This window comes from Prionailurus viverrinus, chromosome C2, assembly GCF_022837055.1.
Source record: "Prionailurus viverrinus isolate Anna chromosome C2, UM_Priviv_1.0, whole genome shotgun sequence".
Taxonomy (NCBI): domain Eukaryota; kingdom Metazoa; phylum Chordata; class Mammalia; order Carnivora; family Felidae; genus Prionailurus; species Prionailurus viverrinus.
In genome coordinates this window covers 5,181,214-5,194,924 of record NC_062569.1, presented here as the reverse complement: position 1 = coordinate 5,194,924, position 13,711 = coordinate 5,181,214, and the positions used below count along the sequence as shown (strand labels likewise).

Genomic DNA, 13,711 nt, shown 5'->3' with positions numbered 1-13,711 from the left:
TCCTGAGAAACTTAACGGAAACCCATGGGGGAGGGGGAGGGAAAAAAAAAAAAAAAAGGAGGTTAGAGTGGGAGAGAGCCAAAGCATAAGAGACTTAAAAACTGAGAACAAACAGAGGGTTGATGGGGGGTGGGAGGGAGGGGTGGGTGGGTGATGGGTACTGAAGAGGGCATTTTTTGGGGATGAGCACTGGGTGTTGTATGGAAACCAATTTGACAATAAGTTTCATAAAAAAAATTAAAAAAAATAAAATCTATTTCAATAACATATAAAAATAATAATACATCATGTACAGGCAGCGTTCATTCCAGGATTTCAAGGTTGGTTTTTAACATGAAAACCAATGTAATTCATTATGTTAACAAATTAAAAAAGAACACCATGCAATCATCTTAACAGGTGCAGAAAAAACATTTGAAAAAACTCAATATCCATTCCTGAATAAAAACTCTAAGCAAGCAAGAACAGAAGGGAACTTCCTCAACCTCACAAGGGACATCTCATCTCTACGTACAGCAGAAAGCATACTTGATTCTGAAAGCTGAATGTGTCTGCCCCTAAGATCAGGAACAAGAGAAGGATTTCCATGCTCACCACTTGTATTCAACATTGTACTAAGGGTCTAGCCAGTGCAGTCAGGGAAGAAAAAGAAAAGCCATCCAGACTGGACAGGAAAAATAAAAGTGCCTTTATTCATACAGAGGCCATGTAGTAACTGATGGAATCTGTAAGAAAGCTACTAGGACTCCTAAGTGAGTTTGTCAAGATTGCAAAGTACAAGATCAACACACAAAAACACCTGTGTTTCTATGTACTAGCAGCAAACAATTGGAAGATTTTTAACATGGCATCTATAATTGTGTTGAAGCGTGTGAGATGCTAAGGGATAAATCTAACAAAAGACTTTCTCCCCAAATTGATCTGTAAATTAAAGATACTCCCAAGAAAAATCCCAGAAGGCTTTTTTTGTAGAGTTTGTCACCCCTAAAAAGAAGACATAAACCTACATAGATAAATAGTAGTATTTTAATTCTAAATTAAAATTAAGCAATGAAAAAGTCTTGCAAGAAATGACCTGATATTGTCAGCTGGGGCTGGTTGTACTTGGGTCATGGGCCTTAGAGGATGTTTATTTCTATTTTTATCTCTTTACAAGTTTTCTTAAGTAGATATGTATTAACTTATATAACAACAAACACATGTTTAAGCTTGGCTACCAAATGATTGTTCTGCTTTGTATAAAACTGTTATAACTAAAGACACTTCCATCTACAAATCATACAACATAGACACTGTCCTAAGCATAGTTAGAAAAATCTAACATCCTGCAAATCAGATATTAGGGTAGAGCTATTATTTTCAGAAATGACCAGCTGTTGGAACTTTCAGAAGTGAGAAGCAGGAAATAAACTTACCGACAGCCTCAGAACACCAAAATTGGCAAAATCATAAATGAGTATCTGGTAGAACAGTTCTTCACTGAAAATAAAAATGAAGTGACTTTAAGGAAAGGCTGAATCCATGCTTGAGAGCCAAGCAGCCAGAACAAAGGGGAAAAATAACCCCTGAAACACGGATGGGTCAAAGGGACGCTTCCGCCTTGCTGTGGAGCCTTCTCGGCGGTCTACGGAGACCTCCTCCCCCTCCACAGCGCCGGGCCCACTGCGTGCTCCAGCCACGGCTTTGGCTCTCTGGCCTCCACATGCAGCTTAGAGCACTAAGACTAAGTCACCCATGCTCTGTCCCCACCCCCTGGTGCTGCAAGAGGCGCTTGAATGCCCTGTAGGTGAAATTTAAGGGATTTTTGTTTGCTTACCTTTTCCCCACTTACAAAAAATCCTATAAACCACTTTTTTTTTTTTTTTTTTTTTTAACAATTCACCATTAAAAATGGTGTGGAGTGAATAGGGAGGGTAGGAGACTTGCTAAATAATCACCAGTGGACACAAGGCAGAATTAGACCACCCTGGTGTATGGTGTAGGATGATGCGCTGGCTGGCAACATTCCAGAAGCAGCAGAAAAGTACACAATACACTGAACCCCTTACACAACACAGCACTGAAATAAATGGCACTTTATAGTTCTTAAGCAATCCGAACAGCAAACAGGGCTGTTTAAAGACTTCTTTTCATTATCAGTCAAAGCAGACAAAGCATCCAGTACACTCGCATTCTAGGGGGGAAACCGAGGCACCCAGTAAGTACCTGACTTGTCCCAGGTCAGAGTTAATAAGGTGGAAAAGGAAGGAGCTGAACCCAGACACTGCACGCTGAACCTGGTTCTCAATCGGGGAAACCATTCACATTCATTACTAGCTGAAATTCTAGGACTGGCCTGGATTTCTGTTTGTGAAGTGAAAGACCCTGACCACAACTGTGATTTGGATGGAGCCTTGGAAATGCACTCACACATGCTGGAAAAGCAGGAAGAAGGGCAGGCGAATTCCTAGCACATTAGTAAGAGAGCGCTCACCGGACAAGCCAAAGGATCCTCAAAGCAAAGACCATGGACCTTGGACAGAGCCGCACCAAAAGGGCGTAGGAGGAGTGAGTTCTTAGCCAAAGAGATGTCCGAGCCAACAGTCGGCTGCACGAGGGCAGTTTCTAGGTGAGGGAGATCAAATTGGTCTTCACCTGTGTGCCGCCCCCAAGCAACGTCCAGTGGCCGCCCTGCTCACAGGCTCCAGAGGCTGAGGCAACCGCGGGGCTCAGCGGGCAGGGGCCCCACGGGGACAAGCGAGGTCTCGTACATGTAGGGCGGCAGCACCCTCCCCTCTGTGCCGCCTACTCGAGGAGATACTTAATACAGCTTCTAGACTCACTAGGAGCTCACCCACCAAGCTCTGTGGAAACAATCAACAGAAATGTTGCCGGCTACGTGCAGAGCAAATGGCACTGCTGTGACCACCTTTCTGTGCTCGTCAGCCCCACAGGCGGGTGTGGTGGCAAGGGTAAGCCTTGGCTGTGCTCGCGGAGGAGGAAAGGGGGCCTCAGGTCTTCTTTCTCTTGCGTCCCACAGTACCCCGCTGCACACAGCAGATGCTAGAATTCACCAGCACCAAGCCCTAAACACCTGGTTCACCGGGGCCAACATTTACTGAGCTCCAAGAGGCTTCCAAACATTAGGCTTCTCCTGTCATTTCCTATCCTCACAAAACCCTGCAAGTTAAGTAGTGATTTCCAAATTTGCAGATGGGAAATCTGAGACACAGTTTAGGAAAGTACCTTGTCCCCGGTCACATAAATGGTAAATGGCTGAGCCTGGATTTGAAACCATTATCCGCCTGGAACTTTCCAAGCACCTCATGCCTTTTGTGCCTGTGCCTGCAAGACCTTCCTTGTAGCGGCCTTGCTTTCCTCACACACTCACTCATTTACCTAAGTTTGGTGGTGTTGAGAAGGTACAGCTTGGTCTGATGCTGTGCCAAGGCCCACTGAGGATTCACGCAGCCCACGAAGGAGTGGTTGTGCAACATCTCTCGGAGAGCTGGAAGACAAAAAGCAGGTTACATAATGACATCTGACCCTCTGCAGCCCAACACACCAAGCACCAGGACTACAGACGACGATGCAACAAAAAGCTGCCCAAGGACGAAGGAATACTCGAAGATCACAACCTAAGGCAAAGCCAGGAGCCAGAGAAGTACTGTGAGGCGTGAAGCCAGGTTCACCCAAAGGCACCAGAGGAAGCTCAGGAATCACGAATGCTAGACTTTGCAGGCTCTGACGGGGAGAAAAAGAAAAAAAAAAAATCCAGGACTGGTTTGAAACGGGGAGGCTCACAGGAGACCTCTTCCCTGGCACGTGAAGCTGCACCTTCCAGCCAAAGAGAAGAAATACGGTGTCCCGTGCCCTCCAAGGGCAGTGGGCAAAACTCTACCCACCTCAAGTCTGGGTGTTGGGAGCAAAGAAAAACATTACAGCCCTGAGAATCTATAACCCCGATGAGCACGTCGCCTAAAACCTTGTATGGAGATTATAGCTTGACGTGATTCGGGGCTGACTGTTCCTCCAGGTCCCTGATAGAATCAAATGCAAACTCTCTGTTTCAATCCAGGCTTCAAATAATCCCCCACAGATAAAATACCAGGAACTAGCAGTCAAAAAATTACAAAACACACAAAGAATGCACCAAGAATTAGAATCCAGAAGAAACCGCATGACCTCTGCAAAGGCTCAGAGACTGGAAATACCAGCAGAAAAGAGAAAATATGTATGTTCAGTATACTTAAGAAGGATTAAAATAATGAATAAGTAGCAGGAGACTATCAGAAATGATCAAGATTTCCAAAAGAACTCAAATTTCTAAAAATGAAAAATATAATAATTGAAATTAAAAATCAAGACGGACTTCACAACAGATTAGACAAAGCTGGCAAGGTAATTAACTGGAATGTAGGTCTAAATAAATTATCCAGAATGCAGCATAGAGAGACAAAGAGATGAAAACTATGGGGAACAGCTTATGTAACATGGAGGATAATATGTAACTCGAGTTCCGGAAGGGGCAGAGGGCACGGGGAGAGACAATATTTGCTGACTTTGAAGACAAAGATATCAGAGACTATCTCAGAAGTGACATAAGACACCAAGCCTCAGCTCCAGGAGGCCCAACAAAACCCACATTTGGTGCACAGAGATACTGCAGGACACTAAAGAGGAGACCTTAAGGGGCATGTGGGCGGCTCAGTCGGTTAAATGTCTGACTCTTGGTCTTGGCTCAGGTCATGATCTCATGGTTCCTGAGTTCAAACCCCAAGTCAAGCTCTGTGCTGCCAGTGTGGAATTGCTTGGGATTCTGCCTCCCCCTCTCTCTCTGCCCCTCCCCTGCTTGTGCCCTCTCTCTCTCAAAATAAAACATTAAAGAAAAAAAAAAGCTTAAAAGCACTCAGAGACAAAAGAGAGACTACCCACAAAGTAATAAAATATAACACCGATAGCTGGATTTGCAGCAACAGTGGAAGCTGAAAAATGATAGAACACCTTCAATGCATTAAGAAAAGGTAATTTCTTTGCCAACTGGCAATTTCAATTGCCAATCTGGAATTTTAAAACCAGCAAAAACACTTTTCAAAATGCGGATGAACTGGACCAAAAAAAACTCAGTTTGCCACCCAAGACCTCACCAAAGGATGTGCTTCAGGTAGACCATGAAAGATCTCAGGGAACGAATTATGAGCAAATAATATTTGCTAATTCCAAACAAGCAGTAACATATTATGGAACAATATGATATCCACATGAAAACCATGAATCTAATACTGTCCACCAAAGACAAATTCCAGGAGGACTAGGGATTTACACAAAGCATTTTAGGAGGCAATGTAAGAGGGTATCTTTAATTATCCCAGAGTTGGCAAGGATCTTCTAAATAAGATTTAAAAAGCCAGTCTGTGAAGAACGATTCATAAAATCTGCCTATGTTAAATCTAAGAATTTCTGTTCTTGAAACAAGTGTTTAAGAAAAGATGGATGAGTCCTAAACTGGGAGAAGATGTTTTCATGTAATGGATTACCATCTGGAATATATGAAGAACTCCTCAAATCAGTTCGAAAAGGCCAAAACCCAACAGAAAAATGGGCAAAAAACTTGAACAGGCACTTAAGGGGAAACATACTTTAATGTATTAGTACTCACAGAGATGCAATTAAAACTACCATTAGCTACCATTTCACAAACACTAAACTGGTAAAAAGTCTGACAGGATCAAATGCTGGAGAGAAAGCAGAACAAATCCAACTTCTGTACATCGTTGGTGGGACCAACAATGTGTACATTTATCCGACCCTTCTGAAAAACAATTTATCATCTTATGACCCAGGAATAGCTCTCCTACATATATACCCATAGCAAGCTTCCAAACCTGCGTGCCAAGCTCTTGAATCTCCTGTGTCCAAGAGTGGGGTGGAGCATGAGGAAGCAGGGATGAGGCCATGTGAGTCTCTAAATGTCCCTCGATGGCAGAGTGAATGAACAAACGTGCAGTAATAGTCACTAAGTGGAAACTATTACATAAAAAAAGTAAACCAGAGCTATATGTAATAAAATGGACGAATCCTAGGAACATATGCGTAGATACATACATATATATGTAGCAAAAAAACCACAGTATGATTCCATTTATGTAAAATTAAAAAAAAATTTTTTTTTTAACGTTTATTTATTTTTGGGACAGAGAGAGACAGAGCATGAACGGGGGAGGGGCAGAGAGAGAGGGAGACACAGAATCGGAAACAGGCTCCAGGCTCTGAGCGGTCAGCACAGAGCCCGACGCGGGGCTTGAACTCACGAACCGCGAGATCGTGACCTGAGCTGAAGTCGGACGCTTAACCGACTGTGCCACCCAGGCGCCCCCATTTATGTAAAATTTAAAACTTGCAGGCTAAACAAATTTTTTAGGGCTACAAATAGGGGTGGTAAAAATAGATTATAAAGAAAAGAAATAACAATCACAAAACTTAGGAAAGTGGTTACCTTTAAGGGAAAGGGAAGGGGGTGGATTAGGGAAGAAGCACCTAAGAGATTCAAAGGTGATCAGCAATGCTCTCTCTTCAGCAGACGTTCACGTTTTCCTCTATAGGTCCTATGTAAATATTTTATAAATTTGATTTTGTATTTACCAGTGTGTGTGTGTGTGTGTGTGTGTGTGTGTGTGTGTGCGCGCGCGCGCGTTTTAAATGGAAGAGCAAAAAACACCACCACCAAGAGGGGAATGGGGGAAAGCGGTTTGGAAACCACAGAAAAGGGTCTGGGGACAGCAATAAGCCTGTATATCATGTTTTCACTACACAGCACTTTTCTGTTTAAGCTTGGGCACCACAAGTGAATTCTCATATTGTTACATAAGTTCTGTAATACTCTCTGTCCCCTCAACCCCCAGTAAGAAGAGGCTTTTTTTCCCCTTCATTTGTAGAATGAAGCATTCCCCTCTGTTACCACTGGAAACTCAATGTCTCTACGGGATGTTCTGCGTAGGCGGGAAATGATTATTTTAAAAGCTGGAGAACATCAAATAATCTTGAATAATGAGGCACTGGAGGAAAGAAAAGCAGTGTAATCCACCAAAAAAAGGGTCAGAGATTTTTCCACACAGATTTCTCATGGAACCCTCTGGCGCATCCCGGCTACTGAGGCGCGGCCCTGCACCCTGGGCGGGGAAGGCAGGAGGGGTCTGCTGGCGTCTGGCATGGGGCCCCCACAGGTGCTCCTTCATGCAGATGGGACTCTTCTTTCCTGGGCTTCCTGAGGCTGCTCAGCCCTCTTCACCACCTCTTAGCTGGACCTCGAGCACCTCGATTTCACGCTTCCTCTAAGTATCTCCACAGCCTTATTAGTCCACGGGCATTTCCCTGCCATTCTGCCGGCAGCAAAACGGGACACGATCCCTCTGCGCTTCAAGGCCAAACCACACATCTGAGTGCTCGATGGAGGCTCTGGGTCTCGGTGTGTTTTTCCGAGAAGCAGCAAGTAAAGCCAAACCCGATGGAAGCGCGAGCAGTCCTCTACTTCTGAGCGGCCATGTGCAGAGCAGAAGCTCGGCGCCCTGCAGGCCCGCCTTCCAGAAGCCAACGGGTGCCCAGCCTGTGGCTGCTGTTGGAGATGGCCCAGAAGCTCTCCCAGGCTGGTCTCTCCCTGGGCTCGGCTGAGGTGGCCTTCTATCTGTGACAGAGTATCTTTTGCCTTACGTTAGGTGGTAGCCGGTTACTTACTAAACACTCCCCACAACACCCTGGTGTCCTGTAGGGCCGGGGTCAAGGTCCATTCACCTCACTTTCTGCCTCAGGGCTTGGCATCGAGCATCTGTGCGGAGAAGATACTTGACAAATGTCTGCCAAGCTGATTTCCTATACCGAAAGAAACTATCATCTGGGGATAGGCCATGTAAAAGTATGAACATTTAGACCCAGGACTGTTCGCCAAAGATCAAGAAAGTGAAACTGTGGATAAAAAGTGAAGCACATTTTTACATTCAGATGACAGCAAAAGACATTACGACATTCCTTATCCTCATAAATTAACAGATCAAAATTACAGGACTAGCAGTAGGTTTAGTCATTACTGAGATGAGCCTAATTCCATGCAGCATCCAGTTAACTGGAAACTGGGCCAAAATTTAACCTCATTTCTTGACTGAAAGTGTGCCCACCAGGAGTGGGGAAATCCAGGAGACTCAAGAGAGTTGTCTGAGTGTTCAACTCTGACATCCTTCACGATAAAGATTCACCTCCCGGGCTACTCCCCTCAATCCTGAGTCCACCCCCCAGGCACTCTGTGGACACCAACAGGGAGGCGGGGAGTGCGAGAGACGCGATCCCTGCACAGACAACACGATCGCGTATTGCAGATTATTCGTAGATCGAATAATCACACGAATAAGCACAACTAAGGATGTCGCTACAAGGAGGGTAGCCCGTACTCCTTTCCTGGGTTAGGGGCACAGCCAGCCTCTGCGGGGGAGCGGTCAGGCTGTTGGTCTGCTGAGGCCGGTGGCCCACCTCACCAAATCCGAGCTTCAGGGAAATCCCGGTACAGCATTCACCTCAAAGACCAGCAGCTTCCCGCACCTGGGGCTGTGGGGGTGTAAACCACACGCCAGCGGGCAGGACCCAAGGCAGAGGTCCTTCCCCTTGGACGCGGGCTGGCGCTGACGAGGCCCACACACGGTATCCTAGGTGTTCATCACTAGGGCCCAGGAAGGCTGCTGCAGAGCATGAAAACGATGCCCCAAAAAGGTGAACAAATTTCCGAGGGGCTCCAGCAGCGTGCTTCCGGCTCCCTCCACTCCCAGACCACGGGCACTACTCCTCCTGTAAGCCCCTCCCCGGCGCATCTGAAAAACCAGCCTCAGATGCGGGATGGGATCACAAGGTGCACCTGCCCACACAGGCAGGTGATTGTTTAGCATCTGAATCCCGGGCCGGCCACCTCGTGCGCAGGCCGTGCCAGTCACGACCCGCCCTCACCAAGGCGTGTCCCTGGGCCTGTTTCTGACTGCCGCGATGTTCCAACTCATCTGTCCTCTCCATCTCCCATTCCACGTCCCCATCTTCAAAACACCTAACAGCAGCTGCTCTCACAGGGCGATTCTAGTTCAATGACATAACGCGTACAAAGACACAATTCGGGAACATCTGGATTCATCAACTGAGCCTCAGCGACGGACGCTACACCTGATCCAACGTGATGCAGGTTAGCTTGACGCTGCACCAAAAATAGTTTGCAACCAGTCAGAAGTTTCTCGAAACCTGAACTTTAAGTAGCTTGCTTTGCACGAGGGAGACAAACCCTCAAGAAGACTCAGTCAATTCCAAGTCTGAGGGAGGCTGTCAATGAAACTACTGTGAGCAAGCCTGCTAAATAAATCAAGTTAACAGCCCACCGCTCTTACATTATTTTAAACGGTTGTGAAAGTCCCCAGCTTGAAAGCCAATAAACGGAAGAGCAACCAGAACAAATCTTCACGGAAACAAACGCCAGAAGCCAACTGGCAACTACTCCTGCAACTGGCAGGACCTCAGTCACAGGAAGCGTTTACTCTTGCCATGTGTGGAGACACCTATGTCTTTGCCCACGTGTGGACGAAGGGCCAGAGTGCAAAGAAAAGAGAGAACACGGCAAGGCAAATGGAGGCCTTCCTGAATTTGTTCACACAGGGGATGACTGAGACAGAGAAAAATGGAAGGGGCCGCTGAGTCATGGCAGCCGCTTTAGAAGGTTGAGGATTAGTGTGGAAAGTGCTAAATTCACCTCGGCCACTCAGGACATTATGAGTTAATCCAGGTTGTCCTATTTTAAGACACAGCGTTGAAATGTGACTACTCTAATCAAGAAATGAGTTGCACGTGAAAAATGGAAAGGCCATGGCTGAACCGCGTGGCCTGCAGTGCGGACCTGCCGTCTGGAGCCCGGAGCCGGGTCGTCTACACTTGAAGCACGACTGACTCATTAGGTGGTGACAGCTCTCTGGTGGGGCCGCTGTTACACTCCTCAATCCCTCCCTGGTCAGTTCACGCCCAGGAGGGCGCTAGCCCCCTTTAATTCCTAAACCACATTAGTTAGTTTTGAAGTAACAGGGACCAAAATGGAGCTTCTATACTCAAGGATTATGAAAAGCTATTTCTGAGGAAGATGATGTTGACTTATGTCTTTATCTTCAGGATATGAAAGTATCTACTGACTCTTTACTGTGTAACAAGTCTTTTACTTACTTTTTATCTCTAATCAACACAATCATCTTCAAGGGTAAAACCGATCTCATCTTACAGATGAGGAAAACCTGAGGCACAGCAAGGTTAAGTCACAACTTTAAGGTCACACAACAGAAGCGGTAGGGCCAGGATATCCACTCAGAGCCCTGCAAAGCCTGCGTGCTTCGGCAAGAGCACGTCCCAGCGAGGCTTAAAATTAAAGAATCTTGCTTTAATAGGGCTAAGAAACAAACTGAAGAGAGTTTCAATGACTGCCTTACTCTGACTGCTGGGTTTAATGAGAATACCGATGATTATAATTAAAACCAAAGACTACTTTTCCCTTCCCTGCCAGTTGAAAATCATCTGTAAGCTGCTGCTGCAGGTTAATAAAGGGAGGTCTGCTTGGCACACTGCGGTGGCCACCCTGACATAAATACTTCCTGCACTTCCAAAACCTTCACGTTCTGGCCCTCGGAGACCCCGACAGACCTTGGCACTTACGTACTCTCATGTCCCCGCTCATTAATTTCTTCCTGGAGGCTCAGGACACTGGTGAGGTTGATGATCCTTCTCCGGGGAGTACAAGCTGCTGTCATTTCCTTCCGGGAATCATCTTCCACCATTTCCACATCAGAGCTTTCCCGGGGCCTCTTTCTGTGATGACGATAAGGAACCCAGAGATTACCATTCTTAAAAATTGTGTTTTTAAGTCAGCCAAATTTTGTGTATGCATTTGGAAGAGGGCACAGCTTCTTGTGCTGGCTGTGCACGTCTGGGGCGGGGTCCTTGTGCGGGTGGCAGGCCAGCAAGATGGGTCTGTTTTCTAGCATACTGTGTGTCGGCTGACCCTGCGGCCCCAGCAGCCGGCCCTGCACATAGCAGGACTCTGGAGTCACTCGCCCTGGGGGCTGCGGGGCCTTGAGCATGTGCGCTGACCTTGCCAAGTTTTGCTCGTTCAGTCCTCTATCAGACACGTAGAGTGCCAGCTCTGGGCAGCCACGCACAAGGCAGACAAGGTGACTGCCCTCACCACACTTACTTTCCAGCTGGGGAGTCAGAAAGACACAGAAAAAAAGCTCATTTTAAGTAGCAACAAATACTAAGAAGAAAACTAAAAAGGTAACATACTGATGGGGCAGTGAGAGGGCCTCTGGCAAGAGGTGACACAGAAGTCCTGAGTGACAAGACGGCAGAGTCTTCCTAGGCCCAGAGCACGGCGAGAGCAAAGGGCGGAAGCTCAGGCAGTTCAGGTCAGCCACAGAGAGGAGTGGCCAAGCACCCCGTGGGACAGGGAAAGCGGGAGGCTGACGGGGAGGCAGGGTGGATGCACCCAAGTGCAAGGGGAAACGCTGGTTTTCAGCTAAGGAGTGATAGTTTCATTCCTGGTTTCAAAAGTTTCTTTTGACTGCTGTGTAGTAAAGAGCTGGTGGTGTTACCTCCCCCGGTGACAAACGGAAACATAATCCTGCCCTGCAGGGCTGCTAAGAGTGTGCATACAGCATCCACCACATGGCATCTTCTCCATAAGTGGCGGCACCCTTATTATTCTCTGGAAACAGCCCTCCAGGTGGTCTTGCCAGACCGACTTGGCAACGGGCAAACTGGAGTCCAGTAACGCATCCAAATCCCAAAGGCCAATTTAGCACCGGGGTCCTAGTGGCCGGCCACGGTGTGGATGGGCAGCCCTGGGCAAGCACCTAGGTGCCCAGGTGCGGCACCCAAGCCCGCAGGTAAGGAATGTCCGCCTGGGGTCCCAGCGCCGCACCTCTGGAGAGCGTACCGGGTGCATGCTGGGAACGCAGCTAAATGTCAGCTGTTGTTACCGTCCACCCTTCTCCTGCTCTCACCGCCAGCCTGTGGGATTAATATGAACTGGGAAAATGCATTTTTACTGAGAGGAGTGGAATGAAGGAGAACCCTCTGGATGTTTTAGGGTTGTCTCTAGTCACCTCTGCTATTGGGGCTGTATCAAAATCCAGTACTAAAAATAAAGGATGAATCTTCTGATTTGTTTTTTCTGATGTGTGTTTAACTCACACTTGGAACAATGGACATTTAAGATATTTCACAGACTACTGGGTGGGGGACTCTCAAGCCATGGTCACAGGCAGGGCACTGTCCCACTGGAGTCAGAGGCTGAGTCAGACAGAGAGAAGCTGCAAGCGGTTCGTGAAGTCGAGCCAGAAAGCAGTTTTAAGGGAGAACAGCAGAGGCAAGCCGCTCCTCCCCCCGAGTCCATACCTGGGGTTACCTGGGCTGGAAGGTGGCCCTCTCTTCTCCGACACTTGCGAAGTCCCCTCTGTTGCATCCCCCTCCAAGCCCTGATTTGTGGCAGCCACTGCAGCAGGCTCCGGGAGTTCGAGCATTTCCTCATCCTGCTGCCTGGCCCTGCCGCTGGAAGCCTCAGGCCCATCTTCTGGGACCACGGCCTGAGGCTGAGCCTTGCTCACAGGCTGCAAAAACGCATCGAGCTTCTGTTCCCGCGAATCTGTGCGGACCATCTGGTGAGCATAGACCTTGTCGCCGCTTCCAGAAGTGGATGAGGGGGGCACACCCATTGTGGACTTAACCACCTCCCCAGAGGGGCCAGCAAGACCTGGGAGTAAAGTCTGGGTCAAAAAAGAAGGTAGCGGATTAAAAACACTTTTTTTAAGTAAATAAGATTCCTAGCCACCAAGATCTTTCAAGCTCCGTGGTATTTATGTAATATGAGATTCCCTTTACGTTTGATGCTGAACTCTTACTGTATTCTATCTTATATGTTTCAATAAAGTAGGATCTATCAGAAAAAAAATATTAAAAAGAGGACAACGGGAAGATTTAGAACACGAACTAACTAAGTCCAGGTTCCAGGGGCACCTGGCTGGCTCAGTTGGTAGAACAAGCCACTCTTGATCTTGGGGTTGTGAGTTCAAGCCTCAAAGCGTAGAGATTACTTTTAAAAATTCTTTAAATAAAAATAAAAAGACGTTCTGGTCCCAAAGTGAAGCAGTACTGGAGAAAGAAGCCAGAACCAGGTAAGTCGTTACAGAGGTAGTTTTAATATAGGAGTTCTGACCAGAACTTGAAATTCAACAGATACTCCAGTAAACAATTCAAAAGTTCAACAAAATCCTTATAATTTTAAAATTGGTTTCAAATGAGAAATATTAGTGTAAAGTTCTCCTATTTTTGTCTTTTTTTTCCCCTGCCATAAGAGGATTTCATTTTTTTATTGTGGTAAAATAAACACAAAATTTACCACTTAACCATGTTCAAGCGTGTAGCTCTGTGGCATTAAGTAGATCACATCACTGTGCAACCATCACCACCATCCATCTCTAGAACTTGTTCATCCACCCAAACTGAAACTTTGTCCCCATTCTCCCCTACTCACCAGCTCCTGGCAACCACTATCCTATTTTTAAATATACATATTTCCTAGCTCTGTCCACTGGCAAGGACTAAAGTCAATGACCACCCAGCAGCAGTAAGGACCCCTGGACCCCAGATTATAGTCTCTAAATACCATCCCCACTAA

The 13,711-nt window shown here is 46.8% G+C and overlaps 1 protein-coding gene across 5 annotated transcripts in view; it reads right to left on the bottom strand.

Moving 5' to 3' along the window:
- MLH1 (mutL homolog 1) overlaps window positions 1-13,711 on the bottom strand; it is a 55,762-nt gene that overhangs the window by 16,483 nt on the left and 25,568 nt on the right. For all 5 annotated transcript variants that reach the window (XR_007155609.1, XR_007155607.1, XR_007155608.1 and 2 more), the window contains exons 12-15: window positions 12,433-12,800; window positions 10,697-10,845; window positions 3,379-3,487; window positions 1,416-1,479 (exon numbers count right to left, since the gene is read on the bottom strand). Coding sequence is in view for 2 of the 5 variants with exons in the window: in XM_047875048.1 (XP_047731004.1) it covers window positions 1,416-1,479; window positions 3,379-3,487; window positions 10,697-10,845; window positions 12,433-12,800 (690 nt within the window). In the remaining 3 variants the exon portion in view is untranslated. The remainder of the gene's footprint in view (window positions 1-1,415; window positions 1,480-3,378; window positions 3,488-10,696; window positions 10,846-12,432; window positions 12,801-13,711) is intronic.